This window comes from Denticeps clupeoides, unplaced genomic scaffold, assembly GCF_900700375.1.
Source record: "Denticeps clupeoides unplaced genomic scaffold, fDenClu1.1, whole genome shotgun sequence".
NCBI lineage: Eukaryota > Metazoa > Chordata > Actinopteri > Clupeiformes > Denticipitidae > Denticeps > Denticeps clupeoides.
Genome location: NW_021629880.1, coordinates 12575 through 29286, shown reverse-complemented (window position 1 = coordinate 29286; position 16712 = coordinate 12575). Strand labels below are relative to the sequence as shown.

The 16712-nt window shown below is 41.3% G+C and overlaps 1 protein-coding gene and 1 long non-coding RNA gene across 3 annotated transcripts; both read right to left on the bottom strand.

The window, feature by feature from the left end:
* Positions 1–3458: 3458 nt before the first annotated feature.
* LOC114776436 (symplekin-like) lies at positions 3459–8754 on the bottom strand. 2 transcript variants are annotated; one of them, XM_028966795.1, is made up of 7 exons: positions 8460–8751; positions 8264–8381; positions 7949–8199; positions 4054–4155; positions 3874–3974; positions 3710–3800; positions 3463–3634 (listed from the first exon to the last, which is right to left on the bottom strand). In XM_028966795.1, exons 3-7 carry the CDS (start codon positions 8001–8003, stop codon positions 3534–3536), a joined length of 450 nt encoding a protein of 149 aa, XP_028822628.1. In that variant the 5' UTR covers positions 8004–8199; positions 8264–8381; positions 8460–8751; the 3' UTR covers positions 3463–3533. The 2 variants fall into 2 exon arrangements, with proteins under 2 accessions (XP_028822627.1, XP_028822628.1); XM_028966794.1 differs by lacking the exon at positions 7949–8199 and having other exon boundaries at positions 3459–3634; positions 8460–8754.
* On the bottom strand, positions 4748–7039 carry LOC114776437 (uncharacterized). The gene is made up of 4 exons (XR_003745479.1): positions 6796–7039; positions 6540–6595; positions 5435–5600; positions 4748–4951 (listed from the first exon to the last, which is right to left on the bottom strand). It is a non-coding gene; the product is annotated as an uncharacterized LOC114776437 (long non-coding RNA).
* Positions 8755–16712: the final 7958 nt, after the last annotated feature.

Below are 16712 nucleotides of genomic sequence, written 5' to 3'. Positions count from 1 at the left end.
ATTTCTCCAGATTTATTTATTTCAAAGCCAAATGGCGTATGATGTAAGCCAGGACTTTATTAGGCCTCAGACCAAGTGGTGATTATCACCATTTCACAGCCTCCCTGATCAATCTGGACAGCCTTGTTCTTGTACTGTTTTCTTTTCTCCACGTCTCCTTGTGAAGCTTCTCGAAGATGCTCCAGTGCTGCTCTCATGTCCACTGTCTGCTCGAGTTGCCCACACAGTTCCTTCTCCCTTCTGAGGAGGACCTTCAGGGTTTCCTCAATCTCCTGCCTCTTGCTTGTATTGTTTAAGTCCTGGAAACGTTTTTCCAGTTCGTTCCTGGTAGATGTTTCTTCAAGGAGCACTTTTTCAAGTTCTTCTCGTGCTCTGTGCTCATGGTCACGTTCGGCTGTCATCATCTCGAGTTCCTTTTTCATTTGCTTGAGCGTCTCCTCGTGGAGGCTGTCTTTGCTCTCCAGCTGATGACGAAACTTTGTCTCTGTCTCCAGGAGAAGCCTCTCTGCCTCTTTCCTGCTTTCTCTTTTTGCTTCAAGCTCTTTTTCAGCTTTCTCTCTCCTGCTCTGCTCATCTGTCATTTGACTTCTCAGCGTTTCCTGCTCCTTCTTCTCGTTCTGCAGCGTCTCTTCATAAAGAGCCTGCATGCTCCCCAGCTGCGTATGGAGCTGTGTCTCCATCTCCATCTGCTTTCCAGTTTCTCTCACGTTACAGAAACACCTTTCTGCTTCTTCTCTGTTGTGTCTCTCCACGTTCAGCTGTGCTTCAAGCTCCTCAAATCGCAGCTGTTCCAGATCTTGTTCTTCTCTCAGTCTTTCTTTTACTTCATTCTCAGCCTCCTGGATGGCAATTTGCCTCAGCTCTTCACGCCAAGCCAGGCTGTTCTGTGTCGTGTCACGAATAGCCATCTCCAGATTATTATTAGAGGCCATGAACATCTCCTCCACTTCTTTACGATGACCGGGATCCCTTTCCAGGAATGTCTCCATCACCGCCTCGAGTGTGCCGAGCTGTTCCCCGAACACCTCAACCTGACCCATCTGAGCTGATTTCAGATCGGTCATTTTGGGCTCAACGGAAACGTCCTTCTTGAAGAAGCGACGCTTGGTCCACCTAACAAACTTCTTCCACGCCTTCCACGCCTTCATTTCTCTACCTCTATACTGAACTCTCGTAAATCTGAAATGATTTAGTTCTTCACGGCTCACCTCTTAAATAGAGCGAAGCTGATGATGTCACTTTTTTTTCAGCCAATCAGATGGAGGAACAAGATCTTAAGAACATTGTGATTGGCTGGTTTCACTCAGCTGATTACGCTACAGAACAAGAGCTCAGAAACATTGTGATTGGCTGAAAAAAATGATATCAGCCAATCACATTAATTCTGGGCTCTTGTTCTTGCTGAAAAAAAAGTGCCTCTCTGGACAGTGAATCAGGAGGAAACCCACACCGAGACAGAAGAACATGTAAACTCCACACACACAAGGTTCTGTCAACGCTATTTGTCCCAAATCAAATTACTGCCACTTTCACTTTTTAATCATTATTATTGGTGTGTTTTACACTTGGCTAACACGCTCGCGTCTGAACCGGAAGAGCACAAAGTTCCAGGTTCAAACCCCACTTACTACCATCGTGTCCCTCTGTCCCCAGGGGGACTGTCCCCGTCACTACTGAATGTAAATGTGTTGTTACGGAACAAGTAAAATAATATAGTTGTATATATTCCAAGTGAAATATAGTACACAGTCAGTAAAAACATTTGTTTTGCACGTCATTAGTGTGAACATGGACACGCCCCCTACACAAATGGGCCAATCGGATACCAGTACAACTTTGATTCTACATTTTATTATTAGATCATTTGTACCGTGATATAAAATTATTTTTAATGTTTGTCTTGTGTTTTAGACGTGTCAGAAAGACCCAGATTTGTTTAGTTGTTTCTATCTGGTCCGGTTAGAGTGTGACACCTAATGAGCCACGCGTATTTTTCACATGTAAATGTGTGCGTTCATGACGGAAAGTAAGTGCTGAGGAGTGTTGTTCACACTCGTGTGTTCGATTCGTTTATCCTTTCATACTGTTTTATATGCAGAGAGAGAGTTTGTAATGTTTGGGAATTATTTAATTCTTATGCTAATTTCCGCCTGCTATTAGCGCTAAGTTAACGGGGTTCAATAATTTTCCTGTGTTTTAGCTGCCTATATTTATATTCTAGGTAAAATGTTCTAGTGCTGGTTAGCTGCTTATGTAGGATTGTATTGTCTGTTTCATGTTAGATTACTGTAAGCAGTGTTATTAATCAGTGTTGTGTATCATATCATGTTCTGTGGAGTGTTTGCTTATGTATGCTTTCTCTGTTTCTTGTAGACCACACACACACACACACAACACACACACACAGACACACACATACTTCGTTAATAAATAAGATAATTGATAAGCTGGCCTCCAGGCTCCTGATTCTCTGACCGGAATCAGATCCTATTGTCGCTTCACCAGTGTAACACGTCGTGGGAGTGGTAGAATCTACACTACAAGACGTGTGAAACTCAAGAAAGGCAAAGGAGATTTCATTCATTTTTTCTTTATAGATTCTTTATTTACCGAAATATCCTACTGTGTCTTTCTTTTTACCTTCAGAGATGGAGGGACCAGGCGAGCAGTACTGGAGGATCGGAGTATACCAGGTGCAGTGCGAGGTGTAATAAGGGCTGTGAGGTAGGATGGTGCTACTCCATGTTTGGCTTTGTAGGCCAGCATCAGTATTTAGAACCTGATGCGTGCAGCTACTGGGAGCCGGTGGAGGGAACGTAGCAGAGGGGCGGTGTGGAGAACTTGGGAAGGTTGAACATCAGTCGTGCTGCTTCGTCCTGTATGAGTTGTAGAGGTCGGATGGTACATAGAGGTAGATTCTTGTTTACTGCCACTTTCACTTTTTAATCATTATTATTGGTGTGTTTTACACTTGGCCAACACACTCGCGTCTGAACCAGAAGAGCACCAAGTTCCAGGTTCAAACCCCACTTACTACCATCGTGTCCCTCTGTCCCCAGGGGGACTGTCCCCGTCACTACTGAATGTAAATGTGTTGTTACGGAACACGTAAAATAATATAGTTGTATATAATCCAAGTGAAATATAGTACATGGTGAACTATACAACATGGTTTTTAATGTTTGTCTTGTGTTTTGGACGTGTGAAGCTCAAGAAAGTCAAAGGAGATTTCATTCATCTTTTCTATATAGATTCTTTATTTGGCGTATTTGCATTTTGTAATAACGCTCATGTTACGCTCGCCTTTGCGATGTCCGCATAGCTGCGTCCTGTTCACCAGCCTCCCAGATCAACCTGGACAGCCTGGTTCTTGTACTGTTTTCTTTTCTCCACGTCTCCTTGTGAAGCTTCTCGAAGATGCTCCAGTGCTGCTCTCATGTACGCGGTCTGCACGAGTTGCCCACACAGTTCCTTCTCCCTTCTGAGGAGGACCTTCAGGGTTTCCTCAATCTCCTGCCTCTTGCTTGTACTGTTTAAGTCCTGGAAACGTTGTCGCACTTGGTGGAGTCGATGTTGTGGAGGGCGATGAGCAGCTCGCCGGGGGTCAGCGGAGACATGGAGGAGCTGCCTTCACCTGCAGGAACACACACATCTCAGCGCCGAGCTGCACAGAAGATGCTGGGGACAGCAGGACGAAACGCCAGCTTACTGTGCTGGGTGCCGAGGAGCCGGTTGAAGACCTCCTTCACCACGATGGGGTTCAGCTTGATGAGCTTGGGTAGAGCCTGAATCACCTCTTTCTGAGGAGAACAGGACAAGATCATGACTTGGTATCACACACACTCACACACTGACTGCATCAACGCAACCCACCTTCTCCAGGCCGTTGATGACGGGAATGAGGAAGCGGACATCAGGAACCCGCTTGTGATAGAGATCCCGGACCCTCTCCACCAGCTCTGGAGAGGGGGACACTGAGGAGGAACACACACGTTCGGACTCTCGTCTTGATGGTAACACTCGTTACGAACGGCGGGCACCAGCAGAACGGACCTTTATCGGTGAGGATGTGCAGGCAGCGGGTGACCAGCGTCTCGGCTCCTTTAGGACAGTTCTCCACCAGCAGCAGCAGGTCGGGGGAGTTCATGCCCATTACTGTAAATTGAATCACAGTACCTTCAAAATACTGTAATTGTTATTACAGCAATAATCTGAATACTGTAATCATTGTTACAGTAGTAAGCACAGACTGTATTTGCAATCACAGTAATAAAGTGCTATACATTTCATTACAGCACATATTAGGCTACTGCAATGTGCATGACTGCATTATTTGTTATAATAAGTAATTTATAAAATATTGTTATAAAATAAAAATTATAGCATACAATACAATGAAGATGCGTTTTTTGTCGCAAAACATTTCATTTATTTTTTTAAAGCAGTTTACAAAAAGTTTTACTTTGTAAAAAACACTATTTTCCCAAACAACCCTTTCTCTTCAGGTAAACCAATTTAAACACCAAGGCCAAGAATTATTTTGTAACACTTCAATGCTTATACAGATAATTAAAAAAAAATACTTTTTTGTACTTTTTACATTTCCCTTTTCAGACATTGGTTTGTATGTGCAGTCACTGTATCCTGTAAAGTTAATTGATAATATAATAAAATTAACAATAAAACACACAAAAGCATCACCATATAGACAACTATCACATATTTCAGGTTTTGTTTTTTGTTTGTTTGTTTTTTACAAATACAAAAATTCCAAGTAAGTAAAATGTTCAGTTAAAAGAAGAATTGTAGAAAAATGCATTTGTACGAAAACATTTCAATATTCAACCAATAAACTGTTCAAGACTGACTTTACTGGTCCCAATGACATATATGATTCCGGCGCCATTTCTTCCTATACTGAATATGTCTTAAAGGGCTGGAATCTTCTTCCCTGAAGTTGAAGGACAAAGAGGCATAAGTTACTAATGTAGAGTAGAAATGCAAAGGCAGCATTAATCCACACTATTGGCTCTATGACAATTTTTTGAGACTCCCTACTTCCCATTGGAAACGTTTGGAAATGTTTCTATTACTACATGAAGGTGCAGTAGCCTAGTAAAATACACTACACACACATGCACAGTTTTACATATAGAAACACACAAACAAGAGGGCATCTGTAAGACACTGCCCTGTACAGTGAATAAGTGTAGCCAACCCTGGTCCTTGAGGGCCACTGTCCTCCTGCTCATTTTCCAACCATCACTGCACTTACAGCTTCTGAATGCCTGGATCAGGTGTGTTCAGTCAATCAGTGGGTAGAATAGTTGTAAAACTAGCAGGATAGTGGCCCTGGAGGATCAAGGTTGTCTATCCCTGCTGTAGAGTATTTTATTTCTGCAAAGTTTAAATAAATATAAATTAACAGTCTCACCTGATATCAGTTGTTCTGCCAGTCATACTCGATAAAGCCTCTGATAAACGATGCCACGTGTGGATTGAGGGATTCATTTTTTCGTTGCACCATCCTGCCAGTCCTTCTGCTCAGCTGGACCTTGGAAGAACACTTGCTTTGCTCAGGATTTATCCTGACAATAAATCTGTAAATTCATAAGATGCCATATATTACCCCAGGAGAAAAAACTTACAAAGATTTGGTCCAATATAGTGATATTTGCTGATCCATGTGAGGGTAATAAATTATTGAAGTTTAGTACATTAACCTCTCACACTTGAATTTTGTGAATACTTTGTGCTACTTCCGATTCTCTAATATACCATAGAATGCAGAACTATTTTCTACTTTGTTTCACTACTCAGCAGCAGTCCGGACCCATATTCAACATATAGGGGAAATATATTGGCAGTGCTAAAGCAGAAAATTGTTCCACCAGAGTGTTGAGGACAAATGTTGGTTTCAGATATCCTTCACAGCAAATTTGTAGCTTTGTAGTGCATCTCAAAATGTATCTGTATTTATCCATACATTTTCCAGTGTCAATTTAAACATCACAGAAGAGCTGGAGCCATTTCTAGCTGTCATTGGGAAAGAGGCAGGGTACACCCTGGACAAGTTGGCGATTACAAAGATGACATACAGATGCATACAAACATTCACGCTCACACCTATGGGCAATTTAATTTCAAGAATGTTAGAGCAATACACTCCAGTAAAGCTCTTGTTCTCACAACAGGAAAGGAACAGATCTGTTGATGTATTACACTAATGGATCAGCAAGTACCAATATATGGGTAAAAATATAAAAATAACAAATTGGTTATTTATAATATAACTGAGGATTGTCCCTGCAAAGAAATATCATTCTTTGCATTTGAAAGACATACTGATTACAGTATGTAGTTGAACTGACTGTTTGGCTGGTGTTTGCTACAGATTCATATCCTGAAAAAAAAGTATGTGACAGACTTAAACATGTAAAGCCAAAATCAATAATGTGTCAAAATGTATTCACTAGTTGGAAATGACACTCCTGTGTCCTCAGGTTAGATTATCAAAGTCCAAAAATGCAGCGTCTTACCTGTTGCAGTGTCCTGTGTCGCCTAGGTCGGTTTCCGTTGACAATACCAACGGTTGCTAGCGAAGAAGAAAACAATTGTCAAGCTAATTAGCTGTAGCTAGCTAACAGACCAAGAAGCAACACTACAGGCATAAGTGCACACAATTGCAAGTAAACATCTATCATGTGATGCTTCCCCTGAACCAGACTTACGAGACCAGATAGCACATAATAATGTATAATTATTTTGGAGCTCAGAAGATATGCGGCGTCTTACCTGTTGCAGTGTCCTGTGTCGCCTAGGTCGGTTACCGTTGACAATACCAACGGTCGCTAGCAAAGGAGAAGACGAATGTCAAGCTAATTAGCTGTAGCTAGCTAAAAGACCGACAAGCAATACTTGAAAAAATTAACATTTAGCTAAATTAGTGCTAGTGTGCCGGAGTTAAATGGTTACACTAGATTTATAAATGTATTTCTTCTTTTTTTGTGTATTTTATTTTCTTATTTTCTAAAGACTTTTATTTTGTTTACCTGTATTCTGATGTGGGTAAGGGAATTATAATGATAATCCGGGTGTTTGTTCAATTGTAAAATGTTAAAATGTGTTAATGTTTCTGGTTATGTCAAATATGTTTCTGTATTTTTGTTTGTTCAATTTATGATTATTATAAAAAGTTATGTGGGTTCTAAAACTTTGATCACCCCCGAAAAGTGGTTGGATGCGGCCGTGCCCGTGGGTTAGTGGGTTGGAGACCCGGTTTAGTTCTCTTAGACACATGGCATGAGCTGTGAGAGAGAGAGGTGCAGAGAGACGCGAGTTGTGACGCGATGTTCTGGCGTGACCTTGCTTTTATACAGAATACACTTTGCACAGAAAATTTCTTGGGTGTCAGCTCGTCAATTACGGTTCAAGAAAAGAAATAAAAAAATTACACAACGCGGAAGAAGGACCGCTACACTAGGTTAAGCTAATACACGTACTGTTGCAAAAAACAATGAGTTGATTTACCTTTCTGAAGTCAAAGGACGAGGAAAGTGTTGAATCTTCTTTCATGAAAATAATGCGAAGCTGGACATCAGTACTTCATTTCTTAATATTGAGGATGTAAAATTAAAAACGCTGGGTCGTCCTCTGGCTTCATGAAATATATCCTAGAAATATGATTTCTGTGTTCCGAATAACTGAAAGGTGAGAAATATGAAAATTCCCGCTCAAAATTATTGTATTATGATATACAGCAATATGGTTTTACTGTAAAACAACAGCCGCCCAGGAATTTAAACCATGATGCTTTGCAAATCTACAGCAACATGCTGTATACAGGTTCTACAGTACGGATTTGTTCATTATACAGTAATAATGCTGTGAAAACTACAGAAATGTGTTACAGTGTCATGTGTCTCGTGTGTCTTCACCGTTTATTTACCGTGCGTTAACCGGCACGGACTAAACTTCGGCATGAACGTCATGAACTTCGGCATGATCTTGTGTTTCGGTCGCTAGTAAAAGTTTTCATGTGAACGTCAGTCTTCGTCCTCGTCCTCCTGCGGCGTGGGGTCCGCCTCCTCGGTCACCTCCGGCCCGCCGGGGAACTCGCGCTGGGGGTCGGGGGGCAGCGCCGGCGAGAAGGCCGCGTCGCTCTTCACGCCCCAGCCGATGTAAACGTTCTCGAACTTCCTGCGGGGAGACCGGGACGCGGTGATGACGGGCGACGCCCCCGGCCGGCGGCGGCGGGTCTTACCTTCCGCGGGCGTAGGCGTGGGCTCCCGGCCACAGGTTGGAGCGGACGTAGGCCACGGCGAAACGGGGGACGAGGGCGGAGGACAGCCGGGAGCTCCACGGTGGCAGCCGGTCGATTTCTACACCAAACGCAGAAACGTGGCGCGTTACCGTGGTTACGGAGGAGGAGGCGGACCGGCGGCATCTCGCACGCTCACCTGCGTCTTCAGACAGCGGGGTGAAGAGGGCGGGTCCTTCCTCCCGTTCCGGCTCCTCCTCCTCCTCTTCATCTTCATCAGGTTCCACCGCCGGGTTCACCCACACGCAGCGGCCCTGGACGAACCGCAGTATCAGCGGCGGGTTCTAGAAGGTCCGAGGTGACGGTTAAATACGAAGGACGGACCTGAGTCAGGATGTGCGGGACGTGGTGCACCCAGGAGCGCCTTCCTTCTCTGTCCTGGCGTCCATCATCTGTCTGTTTCTTCTTCTTTTTTCCCGCGTCGTCACTCATCATCTCGTCATCTGACCTCACGCGCTAATCTCGCGAGAACTGCCACCTTCAGTACCTGTAGTAGCTACTGCAGGCGGCACTTATCGCGAGATTAGCGACACAACTCAGATTTTTTTTTTTTTAATAACGCAGATTAAAATACGGGAGATTTACGGGAAAATACTAATACGGGAGGACGGCGGGAATGAACGGGCCAAAACGGGATACTTGACAGGTATGCCCTGGGGACACAGTCAGGGTTAAGCGTCCCGCTCAGGGACACGATGGTAGTAAGTGGGGTTTGAACCTGGAACTTTGTGCTCTTCCGGTTCAGACGCGAGCGTGTTAGCCAAGTGTAAAACACACCAATAATAATGATTAAAAAGTGAAAGTGGCAGTAATTTGATTTGGGACAAATAGCGTTGACAGAACCTTGTGTGTGTGGAGTTTACATGTTCTTCTGTCTCGGTGTGGGTTTCCTCCTGATTCACTGTCCAGAGAGGCACTTTTTTTTCAGCAAGAACAAGAGCCCAGAATTAATGTGATTGGCTGATATCATTTTTTTCAGCCAATCACAATGTTTCTGAGCTCTTGTTCTGTAGCGTAATCAGCTGAGTGAAACCAGCCAATCACAATGTTCTTAAGATCTTGTTCCTCCATCTGATTGGCTGAAAAAAAAGTGACATCATCAGCTTCGCTCTATTTAAGAGGTGAGCCGTGAAGAGCTAAATCATTTCAGATTTACGAGAGTTCAGTATAGAGGTAGAGAAATGAAGGCGTGGAAGGCGTGGAAGAAGTTTGTTAGGTGGACCAAGCGTCGCTTCTTCAAGAAGGACGTTTCCGTTGAGCCCAAAATGACCGATCTGAAATCAGCTCAGATGGGTCAGGTTGAGGTGTTCGGGGAACAGCTCGGCACACTCGAGGCGGTGACGGAGACATTCCTGGAAAGGGATCCCGGTCATCGTAAAGAAGTGGAGGAGATGTTCATGGCCTCTAATAATAATCTGGAGATGGCTATTCGTGACACGACACAGAACAGCCTGGCTTGGCGTGAAGAGCTGAGGCAAATTGCCATCCAGGAGGCTGAGAATGAAGTAAAAGAAAGACTCAGAGAAGAACAAGATCTGGAACGGCTGCAATGTGAGGAGCTTGAAGCACAGCTGAACGTGGAGAGACACAACAGAGAAGAAGCAGAAAGGCGTTTCTGTAACGTGAGAGAAACTGGAAAGCAGATGGAGATGGAGACACAGCTCCATACGCAGCTGGGGAGCATGCAGGCTCTTTATGAAGAGACGCTGCAGAACGAGAAGAAGGAGCAGGAAACGCTGAGAAGTCAAATGACAGATGAGCAGAGCAGGAGAGAGAAAGCTGAAAAAGAGCTTGAAGCAAAAAGAGAAAGCAGGAAAGAGGCAGAGAGGCTTCTCCTGGAGACAGAGACAAAGTTCCGTCATCAGCTGGAGAGCAAAGACAGTCTCCACGAGGAGACGCTCCAGCAAATGAAAAAGGAACTTGAGATGATGACAGCCGAACGTGACCATGAGCACAGAGCACGAGAAGAACTTGAAAAAGTGCTCCTTGAAGAAACATCTACCAGGAACGAGCTGGAAAAACGTTTCCAGGACTTAAACAATACAAGCAAGAGGCAGGAGATTGAGGAAACCCTGAAGGTCCTCCTCACAAGGGAGAAGGAACTGTGTGGGCAACTCGTGCAGACCGCGTACATGAGAGCAGCACTGGAGCATCTTCGAGAAGCTTCACAAGGAGACGTGGAGAAAAGAAAACAGTACAAGAACCAGGCTGTCCAGGTTGATCTGGGAGGCTGGTGAACAGGACGCAGCTATGCGGACATCGCAAAGGCGAGCGTAACATGAGCGTTATTACAAAATGCAAATAAAGAATCTATATAGAAAAGATGAATGAAATCTCCTTTGACTTTCTTGAGCTTCACGCGTCCAAAACACAAGACAAACATTAAAAACCATGTTGTATAGTTCACCATGTACTATATTTCACTTGGATTATATACAACTATATTATTTTACGGGTTCCGTAACAACACATTTACATTCAGTAGTGACGGGGACAGTCCCCCTGGGGACAGAGGGACACGATGGGGTTTGAACCTGGAACTTGGTGCTCTTCTGGTTCAGACGCGAGTGTGTTGGCCAAGTGTAAAACACACCAATAATAATGATTAAAAAGTGAAAGTGGCAGTAAACAAGAATCTACCTCTATGTACCATCCGACCTCTACAACTCATACAGGACGAAGCAGCACGACTGATGTTCAACCTTCCCAAGTTCTCCACACCGCACCTCTGCTACGTTCCCTCCACCGGCTCTAAATACTGATGCTGGCCTACAAAGCCAAACATGGAGTAGCACCATCCTACCTCACAGCCCTTATTACACCTCGCACTGCACCTCGTATACTCCGAGCCTCCAGTACTTCTTTAGAGAATATTTAGATGAACTTGTAACCTTCTTCTTGTCAAACTTGTGTACAGAATCTACAACAGAATGAATAAAAAGATTGTATTCATAGTTGGGGGTCCTAGTGAACCGGAATTGATCTCTTCATCGATGGTAACTTGAAAGCACGTTGTAAGTCGCTCTGCCAAATGCCGTAATTGTAAATATGACACGGTGTAATAAAGTGCTCATCATCATTTCTAACTGTGTCTTGTATGAAATATCTATTTAGGGCAGCTAGACATGATTCTTCTCATGTCCTGATTGGTCTGTTTAAGTTCTCACCTGCAACATTGAGTTTTTTAGCTGTAATACGATATGGCGACACGGTCCAAGTGTGGCCCCGTAATCGGAAGGTTGCAGGTGTGGATGCCGAACCACCAAGGTCCCCTGGTTCAAAGCACGGTCCCCACAAGCTGCTCCCCGGGCGCCTGTCATGGTGCCCACTGCTCACCAAGGGTGACGGTTAAATACAGAGGACACGTTTCACCGTGTCACCGTGTGCTGTGCTGCGGTGTTTCACAATGACAATCACTTCACTTTCACTTGTAGAACCTGACAGAGTTCTAACCGTGAAGCTGTGTGCCATCACTAAGAGCTGAGTACGTTCCAGAGACAGTTCCAGAACAAATCGCAGTCTCGCTTTGTTGGCGCAGGTAAACCGCTTCGGGTCGACCAGAGTTGTGGAAGTGGAGCACGTTGATTAATCGGACTGACCGTTACTGACCTGTTGCCATGGAGACCATTGGTCGAAAAATTTGCATCCACTCATTGGATTCATTATCCAATTTATTCCCTTTAACTTGCATGATATTACACCATTCGACGTGGACGGGAAAAGTCTCTGTATTTTAAATAGCTTTTAAAAGTAACAAATTGAAAATAGTTTTAAGTATGCATCATGGCAAGCTCTATTAGCGACTAATCACTTTTAATCGATTGAGTCCGAACAAAAACATTTATTGACATGTGCAAATTGACGTTTCTGAGACTTTCATTGTTCAATCTAATGCCAGAGAAAATTTAAGTTTAAAGACGTTATTGTCATTGCACAATCATACTTAGTACTACAGCACGACGAAATTGAGGTCCTGTACAGCAGTCCCAGTGCAAGATAAGATAAGATAAACCTTTATTAGTCCCACAAGTGGGAAATTGCACTTGTCACGGCAGAAAGTGACAGAAGCAGAAGGTAATAGCATCACAAAAAAATAACATAAATATGTATCTGTATAAGTAGTGATTAAAATATACTTTATTTCAAAAATGATTGATGACATATCAGCATAAGGAAAAAGCGCATGATTTATGACCACCTACCCTTCTACCTTCTCCCCTTCTCCACCGGACACCCAGCGCGTAATTTATGACCTCCTTCCCTCTCCCCTCTCTCACCCTTGGACACCCAGCGCATCCTCTCACAGTCTTAGATGTCATATAATCACTTAGACAAGCTTTTAAAAAAACAGATGTCATATCACTAGTTTACAAACTATGGCTGTTGTGGGAGAGGTCGTAAACCGGTATACCTCTACTTTTAAAACAGAAACCTTTATTTTTAAGTGTATGGTTTTACTCAACCTACTGTTTCAGTGTTTAACACATTTAAACACAATACTTACACAAACTTATTTTAAAAATACAAACGCATACGCTATTCATATACTGACTGAATATGGTAGAATCCCATTTTGTATGTAGGAAGCATCACAGCACCTTCTCGCCCCAGTCTATCGCTCTCTCCCTTGTGTCACATTACAGATGTCATATACACTTAGACTAACTTTTAAAACAGATGTCTTATCACTTGTTTACAACTATGGCCATTGCTGATGGCTTATGACCCCATTTCTCCCAAAGCCATCCCTTTCCCCACCGCACTTCCCTTCCCGGTTTCATCTCACATTCTTCCCCGACACCTTGCAGAGTCTCATATTGACACACACACACACACACACACACACACTTAGACTATTTTTAAAACCATATTTTAATGATATATGGTTTAAAAGGATTTCTAGTTAAAGAAAAACAAGTTTAAACACAATACTTATTTTAAATATACAACACATTCAGTCGTTTTTCCAAAAGATACATCACACAATGGTATGTAGGAGGCATCACATCACTGGCACGCACACACACACACACACACACACACACACACACAGACTTTTTCTTTTTCTTGCTAAAATAAAACTAATCATAACACTGTTTTATGAACAAACCTTTCTCACAGAAACGTTAACAAACTATAATTTCTATTTAATTGAACCACACACAGACTTCTGTTTATCAAACTGATATATTTATGAACATGAAAAAAAAACTCTCAAATCCTACTTTAAAACGTTGAAAACCACAATTCTTTTTAATCATGTTTTTTTTTTTCCACTTTGGATTATGTAATGATAATTGTTGGAAAAATGTATATATGTTATCATGTAATTACTTCTTTTATTCATATCCTTTAAACACGAATATGTATTAATCCTTGGAATATTACTGACAACTCTTAATCATTAACAAATCTCAGAGCAAAGGTTTTAAGCTTGCAGGACAGCATGACCGCGACCTGAGGACCAACAACAAGCAGACTATGATGAGTCCAATCACCTGAAGAATCTACAGACGAAGATGAACATGTCACCATGTCACCATGACTCGACCAAAGATCAATTCATAAGACTACGTGTAATACACAATTATTAACTAATATGGTGTGATTTTATGTGAACCCTAATGAACCTACCAAATAAAAGAAGGAGATGCGATGAAGGACGCCAGAGCTTTTGGAGGCCTGTTGTAAGGCGTGACTTCCATTCGCTCTCCTTGCAAGTAAAATGGACTCAAATGCTTTGTGTCTTTCTTCTCTTTGTTTAGTAAATGTTAGACTGACAGATAAACCTAACATTTAATATTGAAAAATATACCTACACACTTCTAACCACTTTTTGTAGTTGTTGTAGTTCACATCAGACATATATATATTTTAGACATGATTTTTTATTATTATTATCAAGTAACTTCAAATAAATTTCTCATGTTAACAATTTCATATTTTCTAAAATCGTATCAAGAGGTGTGATTTTTAGAGAGGGGGGTTGTGACTTTTAGGGCTATAATATCAAGAATTTAAAGTTTCAGTTATTTTTTTCTACAGTATATTTGTTTTTTTTTTAACCTTCTTATGCTGAAGGGCTTCACTGTTCGTATATTTACTATTTGTATGATTGACACACACACACACACACACACACACACACCCACACAACATACTTTTTCTTTTCCTTGCTAAAATAAAACTAATCGTCACGCTGTTTTATGAACAAGCCAGAGGTATTTCATTTATGGTTTTCAGATGATATGACACACAAAACGTTAATAAACTCTCATTTTTATTTAGTTGAACCATACACAGACTTTTGTTTATCAAACTGATATATTTATGAACATGAAATATTTTTTTCAAGATTCTTTTCAGAAAAAATAAAATCCTACATTTATTAACAATGTTAATTTCTTCTGAAACCATCCCAGCTTGTGACCGCTCCTCATTGGCAGTAACAAGATCTTCACCACCCAGCAGATAACCAACTACTATTTAGTGCTCGCTTGAAACTGATGTTTGCAAAAATGACCATTGTTGGTGGTTTACGAACCCCTCATATCAATGACACAGACCCACAGTTCACACACCCTTAGACTATCTTTTAAAACAGAAACCTTGTTTTTCACTCAAGGATTTACTCAACCTATTGTTTCAGTGTTAAACACATACTAAACACAATACTAATTTTAATACAATGCAAACACTGTTAATATACTTACTGAATATGATATCCCATCAGTCATTTTCCAAAAGATACATCACATAATGGTATGTAGGAAGCATCACACTATTGACACAGGACATAACCTGTTCGCACACACACACACACACAAACAGACTTTTCCATGCCAAAATAAAACTAATCATAATGCTGATTTATGAACAAACCTTTCTCCAAAGTTGTCTCATCTATGGTTTTCAGATGATATGCCACACAAAAACTAGTCGTAACAATGTTTTATGAACAAACCGTTCTCCAAAGGTGTCTCATCTTTGGTTTTCAGAAGATATGCCGCACAAAAACGTTAACAAACTATAATTTCTATTTAATGAACCTCACACAGACTTCTGTTTATCAAACTGATATATTTATGAACATTGAAAAAACTTTTCAACATTCTTTTTAATCATGTTTTTCCACTATGGATTATGTAATGATAATATTGAAAATATATACCTACACACTTTCTAACCACTTTTTAATATAGTTCACATCAGACATATATATATTATATATATATATATATATATATATTTTAGACATGGTTTTTAATATTATTATCAAGTAACTTCAAATAAATTTCTCATGTTAACAATTTCATATTTTCTGAAATCGTATCAAGGGGTGCGATTTTTAGGGAGGGGGCATGCAACTTTAGGGCTATAATATCAAAGAATTTAAAGTTTATTTATTTGTATATTTTTTCTACAGTATATTTGTATTTTTTTATCCTTCTGATGCTGAAGTGCTTCATTGTTCGCAGATTTTCTATCTGTATGATTGATTCTCGCTGGTCATATTATTAGGTAGACCTCGTTAGTACTCGGGTGGACCACCTTATGCCTTTAGAACCACCTTATTCTTCATGGCATAGCCTCAAAAAGGTGTGGAAATATTCCTCAGATATATTGAGCCATACAGACATGATAGCATCATGTAGCTGCGGCAGATTTGTCTGCTGGTTGTCTATTATATCCGAAGCCAATATCCGAAGGTGTTCTGTTTGGATTGAGACCTGGTGAATGTTGAGTACAGCGAACTCAATGTCATGTTCAAGTAACTAGTCTGAGATAGTTTGAGCTTTGTGACTTGGTGTATTATGCTGTATTTAAGTAGCCATCAAAAAAAAAAAGGGGGGGGGGGTACACTGTGGTAATAAGGGAATGGACATGTCAGCAGCAATACTAATTTATGTGTACATCTATGGTATTTATCAGACAGCCTTATCCAGAGTGACTTACAATCGGTAGTTACATGGACAGCCCCCCCCCCCTGAGAGACCAACACCAGCCTGAACCACTAGATCCAGGGTTGGATGCATCCATGCTTACATAATGATTACACCACATTTTGACCCTACCAACAGAATGTTAAATTGTTTTGATAATTCTCCAGTCTTCAGTTTTCTAGTTAATAAAGTAGAATAAAAAAAAAATTTAATATACTTTTTGGCATTTACTGTCAATATTACTCTTCCACAAATAACTTGAAAATACTAAAGATCCTTCAATACAAATCAGATATTTTAAACTTGATGTGACAATGACAACATATGACAACCACCACATATCTTTTTAAACACAAGACAATATATGTTTTAATGCAACCCAGCAACATTACTTCATGGCCATTTACAAGAACCCTCTAAGGTGTCAGTGCTGAACTGTTTGGTTGAAA

Bases quoted from the DNA above. Each gene is read 5' to 3' on its own strand.
- LOC114776436 (XM_028966794.1), bottom strand. From the start codon at position 8,537: ATGAAGATGAAGAGGAGGAGGAGGAGCCGGAACGGGAGGAAGGACCCG. The intron at 4,156-8,263 runs GTAAGACCCGCC...TTCAATTTACAG, and splicing joins CACGCCTACGCCCGCGGAAG to TAATGGGCATGAACTCCCCC. The intron at 3,801-3,873 runs GTGGGTTGCGTT...TGTTCTCCTCAG, and splicing joins TCATCAACGGCCTGGAGAAG to AAAGAGGTGATTCAGGCTCT.